General features: G+C 34.9%; 1 protein-coding gene across 3 annotated transcripts in view; it reads right to left on the bottom strand.

Annotated features, from left to right (window-relative positions):
• Window positions 1-1,428: 1,428 nt before the first annotated feature.
• The window catches only part of GBE1 (1,4-alpha-glucan branching enzyme 1), a 151,127-nt gene continuing 137,502 nt past the window's right edge, over window positions 1,429-15,053 (bottom strand). The window contains exons 16-17 of one of the 3 annotated variants that reach the window (XM_052703678.1): window positions 13,927-13,989; window positions 1,429-3,509 (exon numbers count right to left, since the gene is read on the bottom strand). In XM_052703678.1, the coding sequence (XP_052559638.1) occupies window positions 3,453-3,509; window positions 13,927-13,989 (120 nt within the window). In that variant the 3' untranslated portion in view covers window positions 1,429-3,452. The remainder of the gene's footprint in view (window positions 3,510-13,926; window positions 13,990-15,053) is intronic. The other 2 variants (XM_052703685.1, XM_052703694.1) reach the window with 2 other exon arrangements.

Genomic DNA, 15,053 nt, shown 5'->3' with positions numbered 1-15,053 from the left:
TGTTCCAGACCCCTCAACAGCTTTGCTGCCCTTCTCTGAACATGCTCCAGGGCCTCAATGTCTTTCTTCTAGTGAGGGGCCCAAAACTGAACGCAGTACTCGAGGAGTAGCCTCACCAGGGCTGAGTACACAGGGACGATCACTTCCCTGCTCCTGATGGATATGCTATTTCTCATACAAGCCAGGATGCCATTAGCCTTCTTGGACCCCTGGCACACTGCTGGCTCATGTTTAGCTGAACATTGACTAACATCCCCAGATACTTTTCTTCTGCTCAGCTTACAGCCACTCTGCCCCAAGCCTGTAGTGTTGCTTGGGGTTACTGCAACCAAAGTGCAGGACTTGGTCTTGTTGAACTTCATCTCACTGGCCTCAGCCCAGCTACCCAGCCTGTCCAGATCCCTCTGTAGAGACTTCTGACACTCAAAGCAGATCAACACTTCCTCACAGCTTGGTGTCATCTGCAAATCTACTGAGGGTACACTCAATCTTCTCATCCAGATCATCAGTAAAGATATTAAAGGGGACCAGCATCAGTACAGATCCCTGAGGAACACCACTCATGACTGGTTGCCAGCTGGATTTTACTCCATTAACCACAATTTCCTGAGCTCAGCCATCCAGGTTGTTGTTTAATCAAGGAAGAGGACACCTGTGGAAGCCATAGGCTACCAGTTTCTCCATGAGAATACTATGGGAGACAGAGTCAAAGGCTTCACTGAGGTCTAGGTAGATTATATCCTCCTCCAAAAGGCAGGTCACCTGGTCATGGAAGGATATCAGGCTGGTCAAGCAACATGTTTCATTATTCCATGTTGACTGGGACTGATTACCTGGTTGTCTTGCACATGCCATGTGATGACACTCATGAATTTTTGCTCTATAGCCTTTCCCAATACTGACAGACCTGCAGTTCCTCCCTCCAACTCTTCTTGTAGATGAACATTACATTAGCAAGTTTCCAGTAATCTGGGACCTTCCTGGTTGACCAGGACAGCAGATAAATGATGGAAATCAGGTTAGTAATCACTCCTGCTAGCTCCCTCAGTAATCTTGGATGGATCTTGTTCCACGGACTTATGACAGTCCGGGTGAAGTAGCATGTCACTAACTGTTTCCTCCTGAACTGTGGGGGGGGTTTATTCTGCTCCTCATTCCCTTCTCATATCTCGAGGGGGCTGAATGTACACAAGGACTCCAAAAATTCCCTAATTATTATGCTTCTCATATTTACATGCCTATCTTGGAAATCTTGTAGTTTGCTTTTATTAGTCTATTACTGCAGAAGAGCGATATATGTATGTCAAACAATCCACCATTCTCCCTAGATCGTTTCTGACCAAGATAAGTTACTGATTCCAAGACAGTATTTGATACTGGTCTATCCAGTGTTAGGACTACCACACAGTCTTTTCACAGTACAAGCAATGAAACCATATATGCATTTGTTTTATTCTCCTCAGTTTATTTGCATATGATTTTACAGTTTTTTCCTTCATGTCACACATTTATTCCTTCTCTTGAAAAAAGTTTTGACAAAGGGACTTGCCTTCCATTACCTTTGGAAACCTGGAACTGGTGTCAATAAAAACAATAAAGCAACACCCCACCTACTGAACACCTACTAAATAAAATAATGTAAATATAGCATACATATTAGAAGTTCCTTATTATTTCAATACAAGGAAAATAATTTGAAAAAAAAAAAAAAAAAGATAATCAGTTCCAGTTGCTAAAATAGTTCAATGTATTCTCTTTCAAAGACTTTATTTCAAAGTTTCACTATAGAAATGCTTTTATTAGCTCACTACCAAGCAGTGATCAAACTGGTATAGAAGAAAATGAAGCATGATAGCAGACAATATTGTAGTACTCCACCACAATACAGAATTCTCTGTCACAATGAATATAGCAGACTAGGGATGTTCATAAAATCCCTTTGTTGTAAACACTACTAAAAGACTCTTTTTCTATCATGCTGCAAAATTCCATCATGTACTTTATTTAGCTTAAGAAGTAAGCTATATAGAAATGCAAGTAAGCATTTCAAGAACGGTGAAAGACTTTCAGTGCTGGCACAATTTTTCAGTAATTTACACAATGGTTTATGTAGGAAGCTGGGTAAAAAACAAGAAACAAAGAAAAAAGAACTTTCTGAAATGGTTACAGGCATCTTCCTTTTTGGCTAATTTAAAGTCACAAAATTCAGACTTGTATAAGAGACATTCACTTCATACCCCATTCTAATATGCCTACGAACAAGTGGAACAAAATAAAGTCCATTTCATTAATTTGGTATTAATTTTTCATAGTATTCCTCAATACATTTTCAAATATAAAGAATCTTAATCCTTACAAAAAGAAAAGTTCTACTTATTAAAGAATTCTCTTGAATAATCTTAGCAGCATTCCAATAATTAACTATCTTGATTTTATTGAAAACAAACAAAAACAAACAAACAAAAAAAACCCCCTTGATTACTGTATTTTGAGACAGCTTTTTGTCAAAACATAAACATTTTAGAAGTTACAAAAGTGCAAGAAGAAGCTCATATTCCAAGCTGAAAGGCAGCTTCTGGAAATGGTGAAATCAGTATAACAACGTCCTAACATCACTGAAATTAAAGCATTAAGATGAATCATGTATTTAGAACATTCTCCAGTGTAACATTCTTCTTAGTGAACACCTTAGCAGTGTAAATAAAACAGTTAAGTATTTTTTTTTTTTTTTTTCAGCTGTAGCAAGTGAAGTGCACAGACTGAGTGATTTGATGGAGAGCAAGTAAGCAACCCAGTGCCATCAGCACATCGGCAGTGAGTTGTCTGCCCACTTGGCTCTTAAGCACTTTTTAGCAATTCAAATCAAATTAAAAAATGGAGGAGTACAACACTCTTAAGGATCTTCTCATTAATTTGGGCAAATGTCTTAAATTGCATGTTAGAACTCATTGCAGAAGAGGAGCCTCCAATTAGGTCCCACGAATCCTTAAGGCTGCCTTTCAGCCAAAAACCTTTGTTTCATTTAAGCAAACCGAAACTATTAATAAGCAGCATTTACATATAATGAGCACTTTAATTCACTTTTTGAAAAAGATTTCAAGAAAATACAAACATTGGAGCAGGATCACTTTTGGTAAGAATGTTATTCCTCATAAAATCCTGTAAACAACATTTTATTGGGAAGACCTGCTGTTTTGAAGTATTGTTAGTGAAAATTTTTATTACCAAAATGATAACATTATTCTTTCTCTTCCTTAACATTTCTTCAAAATAGGTTCTAACAAGCACAAACCTCTGCATTTGCATGTGAATATTAATCTTGCATTTTAAAAACGTTAATATTACTAGATTCAGCTTCAGAAAGATTCAATAGAACTAGTTTTGTTACACTTAGTAGTACAGTGTATCAGCACTTCTATCACTTGCTTCTTCAGTGATAGGTACAGAGATCTTCAACGTGGGACATCCATATTCTGAAGCACAATAGCCACTCTGCTTGGAATGTACACCTAGTAAAAAAATGATAAGAACAAGGAAAAATCCATGAATGTCACAGGATTCATTTTCTTAAAAAAAAAAACAGTACATGAAAAAACACATGTAATACTTAGCCATTCAATATTTCTCATTTTTGCGATCTTGTAGGTCATTCTAATTGTATTTTAAATGTGACTGGCTGCTTAGTTCCAGTACTTGAGTTATACAAGATAATATAAAAGTTTAAAAGACATCTTAATTGCAATCTCTCCTCTCTTCTCTTTTTATAAATATTGCTTTGAAAGATTTAAAATGGCTACCAGTAGAGGGCCTCATATGACTTCCAAAGTCCAATTCATAATACTTGAACACATCTAGGTCAATAGACTATACAATGATAAATGAGAAAGTTTTACAACAACATTTGAACACTCCTCCGCTGTGAAGTAAAGAGTCCTCAAGGCATATGATATCGTTTCATACAGGTAAGTAACAGCATTATGACACAGCATTGCATTCTTCTCCATCTTGGCATCTATGGAATTTCAGTGCCAGTTGCTAAAAATTACTCAAAAAACTAGATATAGATGCATATTAACCATTACACTACTGCATTTTGTTTTACCCTTTTTTATCTGATTACAATGGGAAAGATATGCATATAATCAAAAGACTTCTCATAGATCACAAAAGAGCTTGTGGCAATATATTTTACATGACATTTCTTCTAAGCAAAGTAGAATCACAATCTGAAAACGAGACTGATATGCACTACCTACCAATTACCTTGATATATGGTACTCCATCAATTGTCAAGTGTATGAATGTGTTTGCTGAACAAGTCAATAAAAATGCAATTATAAAAGGTAACACAAGACTGAAGATTATCGGCTTCATTCTGACAACATCCTCCTTTAGACTACTCTCCATCCCTGTGGAATATCTAATATCCCACAATTTCAACTATGTTATCTGCAAACTAGAGCTTGATGGCATGAAAGGCTTTCATAGTTTCCAAAAACAGAATGAAGGAACAGAGCAAAGAGCTTTAAGAAAAGGAGAAAAAAGAAAAGAACAGCTGATCTTCATTGAATCAGACAGAGCCGTGTCCAGTGCTTCTTGAAAGGCAGTGAACATAATGATTTCCCCTAAGGTTTCAGTGATAAATAGCTCCACTGTTCAGGGGAGGAAATACTTAATGAACTAGCTCAGAATGTATAGATAATGCCAAGATTTTTAAATTGTGTATTGAGAAATTCAGCACTCTGAGTTGATACGATGAAAATGGAAAGGAGCTAAAGAGAATAATTTTTCTAAGAAAATATTCATAAGAAGTTACTTTGGTTAAGCCAACAAAGACTGACATTAATAGAGGATATATCAATTCCGTTATAGCCAGGTCAATAATATAACAGACCTTAGGAGAAATATATTATCTCAGTGCCTATAAAGTCAACTTGCACCAAATGAGAATCTAAGAGCATTGTGGAATCACTCCACCAGTACAATGTCAATCAAAATTTTAGAACTGCTTTTAGGTACAATTTTGGAATTTGAGTAATATATTATATTTAGATTGATAAGAATTTTCTGCTTGTTTTTCTGTTTGTCAGGAAGAGATTCAATTGCAAGCTTATTACTTTAGTCAAACATTTCCATACCTCAGAAAATTAAACATAGGTTCTAATGTTTATTGACTTGGTGGTCTTTTTACTAAAACAGAAAAATCAGCTATGACATTGCTTCCTAGTCTGATCAACTTATATCATTTATCAGTGTAACTGCCTCTAAGGCCTACACAAAACTATAAGAAATAACAAAACCACTAGGGCACGAGCAAGGATTCCACTGGTAGGAATACAATTTTAAAAAAATAGCAATATTACACAAGCATTAGATAATTCCTGTTACTTTGTTTTAAAAGAATTCAGAACATCTGGGTGAAGGGAATGTTAAAAAAAAAATGTGACCAAAGAGATTGGAAAGATTGCCCATTTTTCATGAGGTGAAATCAGAAAGATTATTCACTCAGGATCTAGCAAAACTTTCATCTTTCCCAGTCCTGATTTCTAACTTTTTACTCTTCCCACTTCTGGCACTCAATCTCCAAAGCTTCCCCAGCCTCTTCTTTTCTTTTGTCACATTTAACTACCACTTGTGTAAAAACACATCCCCCCACATTTCACTTTATTTTCTCTATTCTTTTCCTAATTTCCTCCTAGTCATACACACTCCTTCTCTGTCCAGACTAAGAGCCATCATATCTGTAATTACTGAACTCCTTTGGCAGCCTGGCAGTAGTGGTGTACTGGTTAGATTATACATTACCTGTGTTTTGAAGAAAAAATAAACAAATTAAAAACAAAACAAAACAAAACAAAAAACAGAAGCCAAATTTTTAAAGTGACCTTCAAAAATTCTGAAATTACATCTCATCTGTTGCAACTAGTAAATACAGAAACAACCAGAGGAAAAAGCATTCAATGTTCTCCAAGCAATTCTTAATCATATTGAAAACATGTGAACAACATAAAGCTGTACTACAGAAAGATATGCCCTCTCAGAGTTAACTAAATTATACTAAACCCTCAACATCAAGAGATAAAATTTAAGGTGGCTTTAATTGAAGCTGTATCTGTATGAACTGCTCCCTTGTGCTTCAAGTTGACCAGACTAGTCAATACTGTTTTATTGAGCTAACATGCTTTTGTTTGAACATTCGCTTCAAGGGGTGTGAGCTCATCTAGGATGGTCCACAATCAGCATATTATAAATTTATTTTTGGCTAGATGCAAATCCTTCAGGCAGCTGATTATTTGATACAATATTCACTTCTGTTTGCACTATTGCAATGCAATACTCTTGAGCATATAATTATTCTTGTTTAGAAAACATAGGTTAGTAGAGAAGGCAGCTATTAAAACATGAAAATACAATACGACCTCAATTCACATACTGTCTTCCAACAGTTAATAAGTTTATGTCTTCAGATTGTTCAATGGTTTATTGGAGTACTTCACAATATTTTCTGAATTTACTGGAAAATCTTGACTGCTTTGTCAAAACTATAAAATTACTCTGTTTAGTGAAGTGTATTTGTAATGAAGACATTAAGTAGAATGGGTCTAAGGTTGGGGGACTGTGTGCAATTTCATTCACCCGTTGACATATGAGCTGCATTTCTTAGCCTTTATCAGAATATAATTTGGATCTCTCCTTTGAAGAAGGGAAGTGGAAGAGAAAATTCCAAACTTAGTATTATTTCTGTTTTGAAAGACTCATTTATGAAGGGTAAAAATTTTAAGTATATGATCAAGTTAGTCTGTCTTTCACACCTACCTCCATGTGGATCACAGCATCCTGCCTAATTAGTAGCTTATAAAAGTTCTTGAACCTTAAATAATTCTGTAAAGTCAGGATATAAATTAAAAAAAAAAAAAAAAAAGAACTATGGTAGAAATAGTGATATATGTGAACAAAAAAAATTAAAAAATCAGTGCATTTGAAAAGCTGACAAGAAACTTAAATTATCTAGATTATTGGTCTCTAAGTAATTTACTACAACCCTGCTCCGTCTTGAATTTGTAATTCATATAATTCAATAACATTTAATAGGAGATAGTATTTTGCATATTTTCTGCCCATGCTAGAATTTGCCATCAAATGATACAGTTAAAAAAATAAAAATAAAAAAGAAAGAAATCCATTACTGACAGGATAAACTGAAATGCAAGCATCTGATTGTATTTAAGTCCAGATACATTCTAACATATAAAGAATAGATAAATCCTAGCTAAAAGCAAATAAAAGCATGCCTTAATTAGTGACAATACATACATTTTAATTTCTCTATCCAATTTAGATCAAGAACTGTTTGCTTACTGTATTTTAATCCATTATTCTGATCATATCAAAACACATACATATAGTACTCCATATTGTAGAAAAATAAATTTGCAACAGCATATAATATAAGGCCATCATCCCCAGACACACACATCCATGCTTCTCCTGTACTACTCAGTTCTATCTTCTTTAAATACTGAAGAAAATGACAACCATGTTTCTTTCTGTATTTCCTAGGTAAGCCATTATGTATATTTTTTGTTCACTTGTTTTTAAGACTGTCCAAGTTATATTAAAGTATTTTAACAACTACTCCAACACAATGAAATGTGTTAATGAAGATGAGATCTGGCATTTTATGATAGGTGTCTGTGACAAAGTCCAATCAATTCAATCTGATATCCAGCATAAACAACAGTTCTTGTGAGGTCTCCTACTCAGCATACTGGTCTTTTAATCTTTACTAGTACATGGGAGTCTTCTCCTGATCTTTTTCTCATTGATTTTTCTATTGGCTAAATCCTCAGATTTATTAAGACGCATCTGGATTGGACCTCTAACATTCAATTTATCAATGACTGACCCTAATTCAGTGTCGTCTACAAATCTGCTGGGGATGTGCTTTGTTACTGTTAAAGACTCCATCAAACAGCACCAGCCCTGGCAGTAATTGCTACAGCAGTCTTCTTCCTATCAGTCAATACCTGGACATTGAACCTCCGACTACTAAAAGTGCAGCACCCCAACCAGATTTCAATGTGCGTAACAATCTTCCCATTCAGCTTGTACTTCCACTTGCAGGAGACAAAGTTTAAGCATTACAACATTGACCTTAGTAGCCTCATGCACGTAGATAGATATTTCATCAGAGAAAGCAACCAGGTTATCAGGTATGTTTTGTATTTACTAAATCTGAGCTGTCCTTCTGATCAACTCATACCTATCCCCTTCCAAAGGGATATAATCCATGATCTCCTAAGAGACTGAGCAGGGAAGGCTCACTGGCCTCCAGATCCATCAGGTTTCTTTTCTTGCTTTTACTACAACCTTTCTTCAGTTTCCAAGAATTTCCCCTGGACACTATGATTTTTCACAGATGATTTCAGCCTTGCAACCATGCCAGTGAAATCTTTCCAAATCTCTGCATATATCCCATTTATCCAGCCTCGTTAAGGTGTCCCTAACCTATTGCTCTGCTGCTGCTACATTCTTTTTGATAGTGTACTGGTACACAAAAGAGTTGGAAAACAGGCTTTACCCTCAGAGGCCGAGGTTTAAAAACAACAAACAAACATGTTTAACTCCTCCTCGTCTCAAGGATCTTGCATTTTTTTCTTGATCTCTTCTGATATTTGTACACTTTCTGCACACTTGTAGAACTCCTTTCTTGCCATCCTTTATATCTCTAACTAGTTTTTAACTCAAACTAGGTTTTGACCTCTCTGATTTTGCTCTTAATAGTCTAGACCTTGCTCTAATATTCCTTCATTACCTGCCTTATTCCCTTATTTTTCACATGTAATAAAGTTTGCCAAGTGGCTCTTCATTTTTTATTGCTGTGCTCAGCATATGTGTTCTTGTCATTTATGATTTATGATACAGAACAGTTACTGAGGTGCTGACTCCCAATTAACAATTATGAAAACAAAAGTCACTTTAGAAATGATAACTGACTTATTGTTAAGGGATGTTCTAAGAAAAAAAAAAAACAACACCTCAAGACAGACAATTTAATGTGAAGTATTACTACATTATACTAGCTTACCTTTCCTTTACCTTTATTTAGCTACAGAAATAATGATAAAAGAAGATTTAAAAACAACTGTTTTTCCCATTTTAGCTCAGTAGAACTATCAGCAGCAACATCCCTGGTTTCTCTCTCACCATGCTTACTGCATTATTCTTCATGATGCTGGTCACAACAGTTAAAAACTTGATCTCCTTTTCCCAGGCTTTTTTATCCTAAGTGCATCTCTTAAAAGTCAGGAGATGTGGACACTGAGAAATGACTTCTGGAAGTCTTTCTTAAGATGTTCACCTCCTTGTGCCCCAATTGCCAACTTCAAAATGTCTGTCTAGTTCAGATCACGTAACAGTATACAAAAGCATCTTGATTCAAAGCACAACAGGAAATCCAGACATTTATCATTAAAAGAAATCATAGAGAAATGCCATTTTTCTTGTTTTTCTACACACCAATGAGGAGAGGTACAGAAGTATTTTCTAGTCTTGCTTTTCCTTTCGTATACTGTTGCTGAATTATATAGTTTCAATTAACAGCTTCTGCTTGGTTTACATCCTCATATCTTATATCCTGCCTTTCTGTTCACATATTTTTATTTCATTCAAGTCTTCTTCATCATTTCACAAGGCTTACTTGACGAATATGGATATATGTGAAAACTCAAAGTACAGAGTATTAAGGAGAATACATTCATAGCTAATCAAATTGTTGACTACCTTTCAACCGTATCATCCTCTGAATGTTGTTTCAAGCATTCTGTGCCCATTCTACAGGCCCTTCTAAGTCCTTCCTCCCCTTCTGAATTACAGTCTCATTCACACTGGAAGGGGCCTCAAGAGGCAGGGCCAGCTATGAGGTCAAATCAGGCTAGTCAAGGCTTTGGATATCTCAATGAACTGAACCTTTGTTTTTTATACCAATTGCTTACTTATGACCTCGTACCCTCTGTGCTGTCATACTAACTCTGATATTTTAGGAAGCCATCAAAAAACATATCAGGAGATTCATAAGGCCTTTACTAATGGAGGGAGTGGGATATGCAGAAAGGAGAACATCAGATCCTCCGGGGACAGTTAGGGTGACTCAGCTGTGAAAAAAAGTTTTAGACAAAGTTAATTTTCAGATGTTTAGTCATCAAGTTATTGAAAGTCTTTTTACTCCCAATGGAGTATTCAGTGGGAATAAAGTGGAATAGTTGTGATTGACTTCACAGGTAGAATTGCTAAGAAAGATGATGATTGAGGACAGAAATATTTGTAAGTCAAACACATACAACATATTTTTTATTACCTCCTCTTTGACCTTTTCATACTGCTTGTCAATTTCAAATGCAAGGCAGTCACGGTGTTTGCAATTAGGCAAATTTCACAGAGATCAGAATTTCTAGCACTAATACAATATAGCCAATATAATATGCACACAAAAACATTTCTTTCAAGCAACCTGTTTTCCACCTGCATACATGGTGTTCTATCAAGATCAACTCTGTTTATGTGGGCTATTGCAGAAACAGGGAAAAGAAACTGGTCATCCAACCATTTGACAGGAATACATAAAATGCTTTTCAGTATTCAAATACTTATTTCTTACTTTTTTGTTTGTTTGTTTTGTTTTTATTATTTTTCTGGATAATTTCAAGAAACATGAGACCAGAATAGTTAAGAATACAGAAGTAGAAAATACAGGAAGCATTTGTGAATAGCAGCAATTCTAAGTATGAAGCTCTCCTTAAATATTTTAGGAGGGTTGCAATATATAGCAATCTCTAAATATATATTAAAAAAAAAAAAAAACACAAACAAACAAACAAACAAACAAAAAAACCCAAAAACACATGAGCAAGAAATTCTACAAACTACATTTCTACTTTCAGATTCATCAGAGTAGATTCTGTACCAGGTGCAAGCACAACTGAAATTGGCTGGAACCGTAATGAACTACTCTTCATCCCACTTTGAGGGTTGGAAAACATCAAGTCCTAAAAATCATTTCAAGGTCATTTTGCAGCAGATGGGAGAATTACTGGAACTCAGAGCTAGATCAGGCGCTGCAGAAAAATATTTGATAGTGCACATTGCAGCTGGTGGATGCAGAAGGCAATATCACAGGAGTCTGTGCCAACATTTTCCCAAACTTTTAATTAAAATGAGGGCCTTGGACAATCTCATGTCTCTGTATCACTACTAATTGTCAGACGCTGACACTATTCTGAGAATATAATTAACCATCAATGAATAAGGTACATGATAGCTTTTCCTTTCTGACTGTAACTTGTTATAAAGAACTTTATATTTCAGATTTTATTTAGCTAGATATTGCATATGAAAAGGAAGGTATGCTTAAAATAATGTGAAGCACTGCCTTCCAATCTGTTTTTCAATTTACAACAGTAAAGCATGAATATGCAGAAAATCATTTCTCTGTCTTGCTTCATTATGCAAAAGATCTCCAGGCTCTATCTCAAAGTTTCTATTATCTTTTGCACTCTTCCTTAAGAAAAGTTACTTCAAAAAGACAACTAAATCCTGACAAACTCAAACATGCAGTCCAACAAAATAGGACTGAATGAAAGTGGATAACAGATTAACTTTGGAATCATTATACTTGTTTCTGAGTTTTTGTTTGTTGAAGAATTGATCAATGAATACAAACAAACTAATTTATCAATTTATTGTTGATTTATCTTAATCACGAAGAAGCAAGATCTTGCTGCTATCCCATCTTCCTAGTTAGAACAGTCAATTTTCTAACAACAAATATACAGTATAAAATACATACAAATATTCTGTATATCTATGCATGTTAAGGGAGAAAATAGTTAAAGATTACATCATTCTTTTAAAATTCAATACATAAATCCTTATCATGAAAGTTTTTCAAATTACTATTTTCAAAGCTAAGGTCACTAAAAGCTTTTAGATTATTTCAATCTATGTGTATATTTTTAATTTGTCAATAAACTCATGGAGACATGAAGTTGCACTTTGACACTGAATATTATATATTAAGGTCAAGGTTAAAAAGCACAACCCAGCAATAAGGATATTCTTAGAATAAACTACACAATTTTTAGTTGATATAATGAAAGGGAGAAAGAGTATTTCAGCTTCCACTTTTAGTTTAGCTAATTGAACTGATGAGAACTACAGGAAAAGTGAATATATAAAAACTGAAATGTGTTAAACAATTACACTTTAACTGCATACTGTTTTGCCAATGACATAACATAGTCTGCAACTTTACATTTAGACTACTTATTACTCAGTTTTGTTGGTACAACATGTATAAAACCCAGTGCATCCGTACAAGTCCTTACTTCTTTCTTACTTACAACTTTTATTAAAAAAAAAATACTTAAGTTACTACAACACACACTTTGATATCTAATTACATTTTCAACATAAATCAATCACGTCAGATGCCTGATAAAACATTTGGAATGATGAGTGTTATTAGAAACAGATTTTTTTCTTCCCCCACCCTCTCCTTGTCCCAAATCTAAGTTTCATATCCAGCTACGATAATCAGGTAAAGTACAAATGTAAAGGGGCAGCAGGATCTTACAGGAGTCGAAACACATCTGCAGCAGTTAATTTGAAATGTGAATACTGTATAAAACTAGAAGGTTATGCAAGCATAGAAAAAGCACACATCTTTCATAAAACATAGAATGGCTTGGATTGCAAGGGACCTCAAAGACCACCTAGTGCCAGCCCCCTGTCACTTGGTTGCCCCCTGCCGGGTTGCAACCCATGAGATCAGGCTGCCCAGGGCTCCATCCAATCTGACCTAAAACACCTCCAGAAATGAAGCATCCACAACAAACATAGCTCAAAAAAGACTATTAAAGCCTGTTTTCCATGGCAGCAATACAAACAAAAATATGATGGTTTAAAAGTTCTTTTGTACAATGACAAACAGATTAACAGCTTGTTTTAAGAAGGTTTAATCACATGAAAAGTTATCTGCATTTCATGTAATTGTTAACAACCCGCAGCAGAGGAAGAAGCGAAACAGAAAAATGAGATTATTTACAAAGAATACTTTTGATTTTCCTACAGAATTTTCAAGGCATGCATGATGATCTTGAAATCTGGCCTCATACAGAACTTGAATTACCATATATTTATCAGCAAAATTTCACAGTGCTGAGTAGTGCTTACAAAGTTTACTCTTCACTCAGTTTTCTTCACTCCAGGTATTTCACATTTCTTTTCTTCTCATTTTGCAATGTCACTTTGAATATTTCTTTTATTAGGTGATATTTCTAGAATGAATTGTGTCATGTCTAATCTCCTACTTCTATAATGTGTTTGTGCACTATTTAAGCTTGACTTGAGCAGCAGAATTATTGCATGTAATTTCATTTTGTCATAGTCCTGTGGGTATGTTTTACTGACAGCGTTTATCTAGCACACCTTAAGGGAAGTGTATCTTTCACTATAAAAAATGTGTTTGTGGTGAAGGGAGAACTAAAATTTTTCAAACTAGACACTTATGTCACATGCATTATGTACAAACAATAAGATAATTGCTGAAGTACAATAAAAAAACCTTTTCTGAGTTCATTGGGGTGGTGTCATCAAAAAGAAAAATCGAGAGGAAGATATCTACTTAGACTTCTTAATGTTAAATCAGGACTAAAACAATTCTCAAGGATGACGGATTATTTAAGAACTGGGATCTAAATTTCTACTTATGATAAAACATTTGTTTCTTTTGTAAAATACCAACTAGTAGTATTCACTATAACTTTTGTTCTTTCTTACTTGGTGTTATATCTTGCTGGATTTGGTCTGATTTTCCACATTTTTTTCCCCCAATTACTTTTGCTTTGTGTCTTCTTACTACCATTTTACCTTTATGAGGCGCTTGTGGCATCTTCTGAAGTGTTGGCTGAAGCTGGTCTGTGAATTGGACTGCTGAAGGACATAAAGGAAAGTTGTCATGACCCACTCTGATGGGTTTCTATCTGACTCAGAAGTGCCATTGCCATGCCACAGCTTATGCTGCAAAAATGCATTTGCTTCTTTGCTTGTCACATGCTTTATCTTCCACATGCTCCCAGTTAAGATGCACGTTCAAGTTTTGTTGTATTTTTTCTGTCTTGAATGATTTGCACTTATCATCTAAAAGCCCTTATGTGAAATATACACTCTAAATTACAGTTAATTGGCTTGCAAAAGTTAAGTTAGTGGCAGCTAATTAAAATGCTCTCTAATCACTAAAGCATGATACTTGAATTCGACACAGGAAGCAACAATTCTAGGAGCATTAATTTGATGTGTAACCTGCAGGACTGGACTTTTAGATCCTCAGTTTCTTAGTGTGCTATGATAACAGATACTTACCTAAGGGTATCTAAGGGCACTGTCATACACAAACACTTTAAAAAACCAGCATGTTCCCAAGATCCTCTAGGCCAAGCAGAATAAAAGCACAATGTAACAAAACTATTTTAAAACATGCCAACAAAAGAATTGTCAATACTCTGAGTGTAACAAAAGAGGGTAAAAGAAAGCGTGAGAGGCAGAGATTAAAACGTACAATAACTCTCAGGAATTGGGATCTCACAAGAAATGTGACACCAGAAGATCATTTATCCATTCTGACATTGAAGAAGACTGTCACACACATACCAGTATAGATACTCTGTATCTGTAGTCTGTTACATTACAAAAATAATACAATTTTAGTGTATACAGATATACCTGTGTATAGAGATATATTTTCACACACTTAAATGGTTTAGATATAAAAATGTGGCCAGCAACATAAGCATTCTCAGAACTTTTCCAGTGAAGCCTGATCAGTTCACAGCATTTTCGAATCTTAGTATCTGTTGAACTAGTGAAAATACATACAAGTGTGTAATATATATATATATATACACACGCACTTATATATATATAGTATATACATACATGTATATGTATACATATAGAAAGAATGGGAAATGGTAGATTTACAAATTAATTGTGGTAAG

This window comes from Tympanuchus pallidicinctus, unplaced genomic scaffold (assembly GCF_026119805.1).
Source record: "Tympanuchus pallidicinctus isolate F22 unplaced genomic scaffold, pur_lepc_1.0 scaffold10, whole genome shotgun sequence".
NCBI classification, from domain to species: Eukaryota; Metazoa; Chordata; class Aves; order Galliformes; family Phasianidae; genus Tympanuchus; species Tympanuchus pallidicinctus.
Note: the sequence above shows the minus strand (reverse complement) of the source record. Positions and strands in the feature narration are given on the sequence as shown.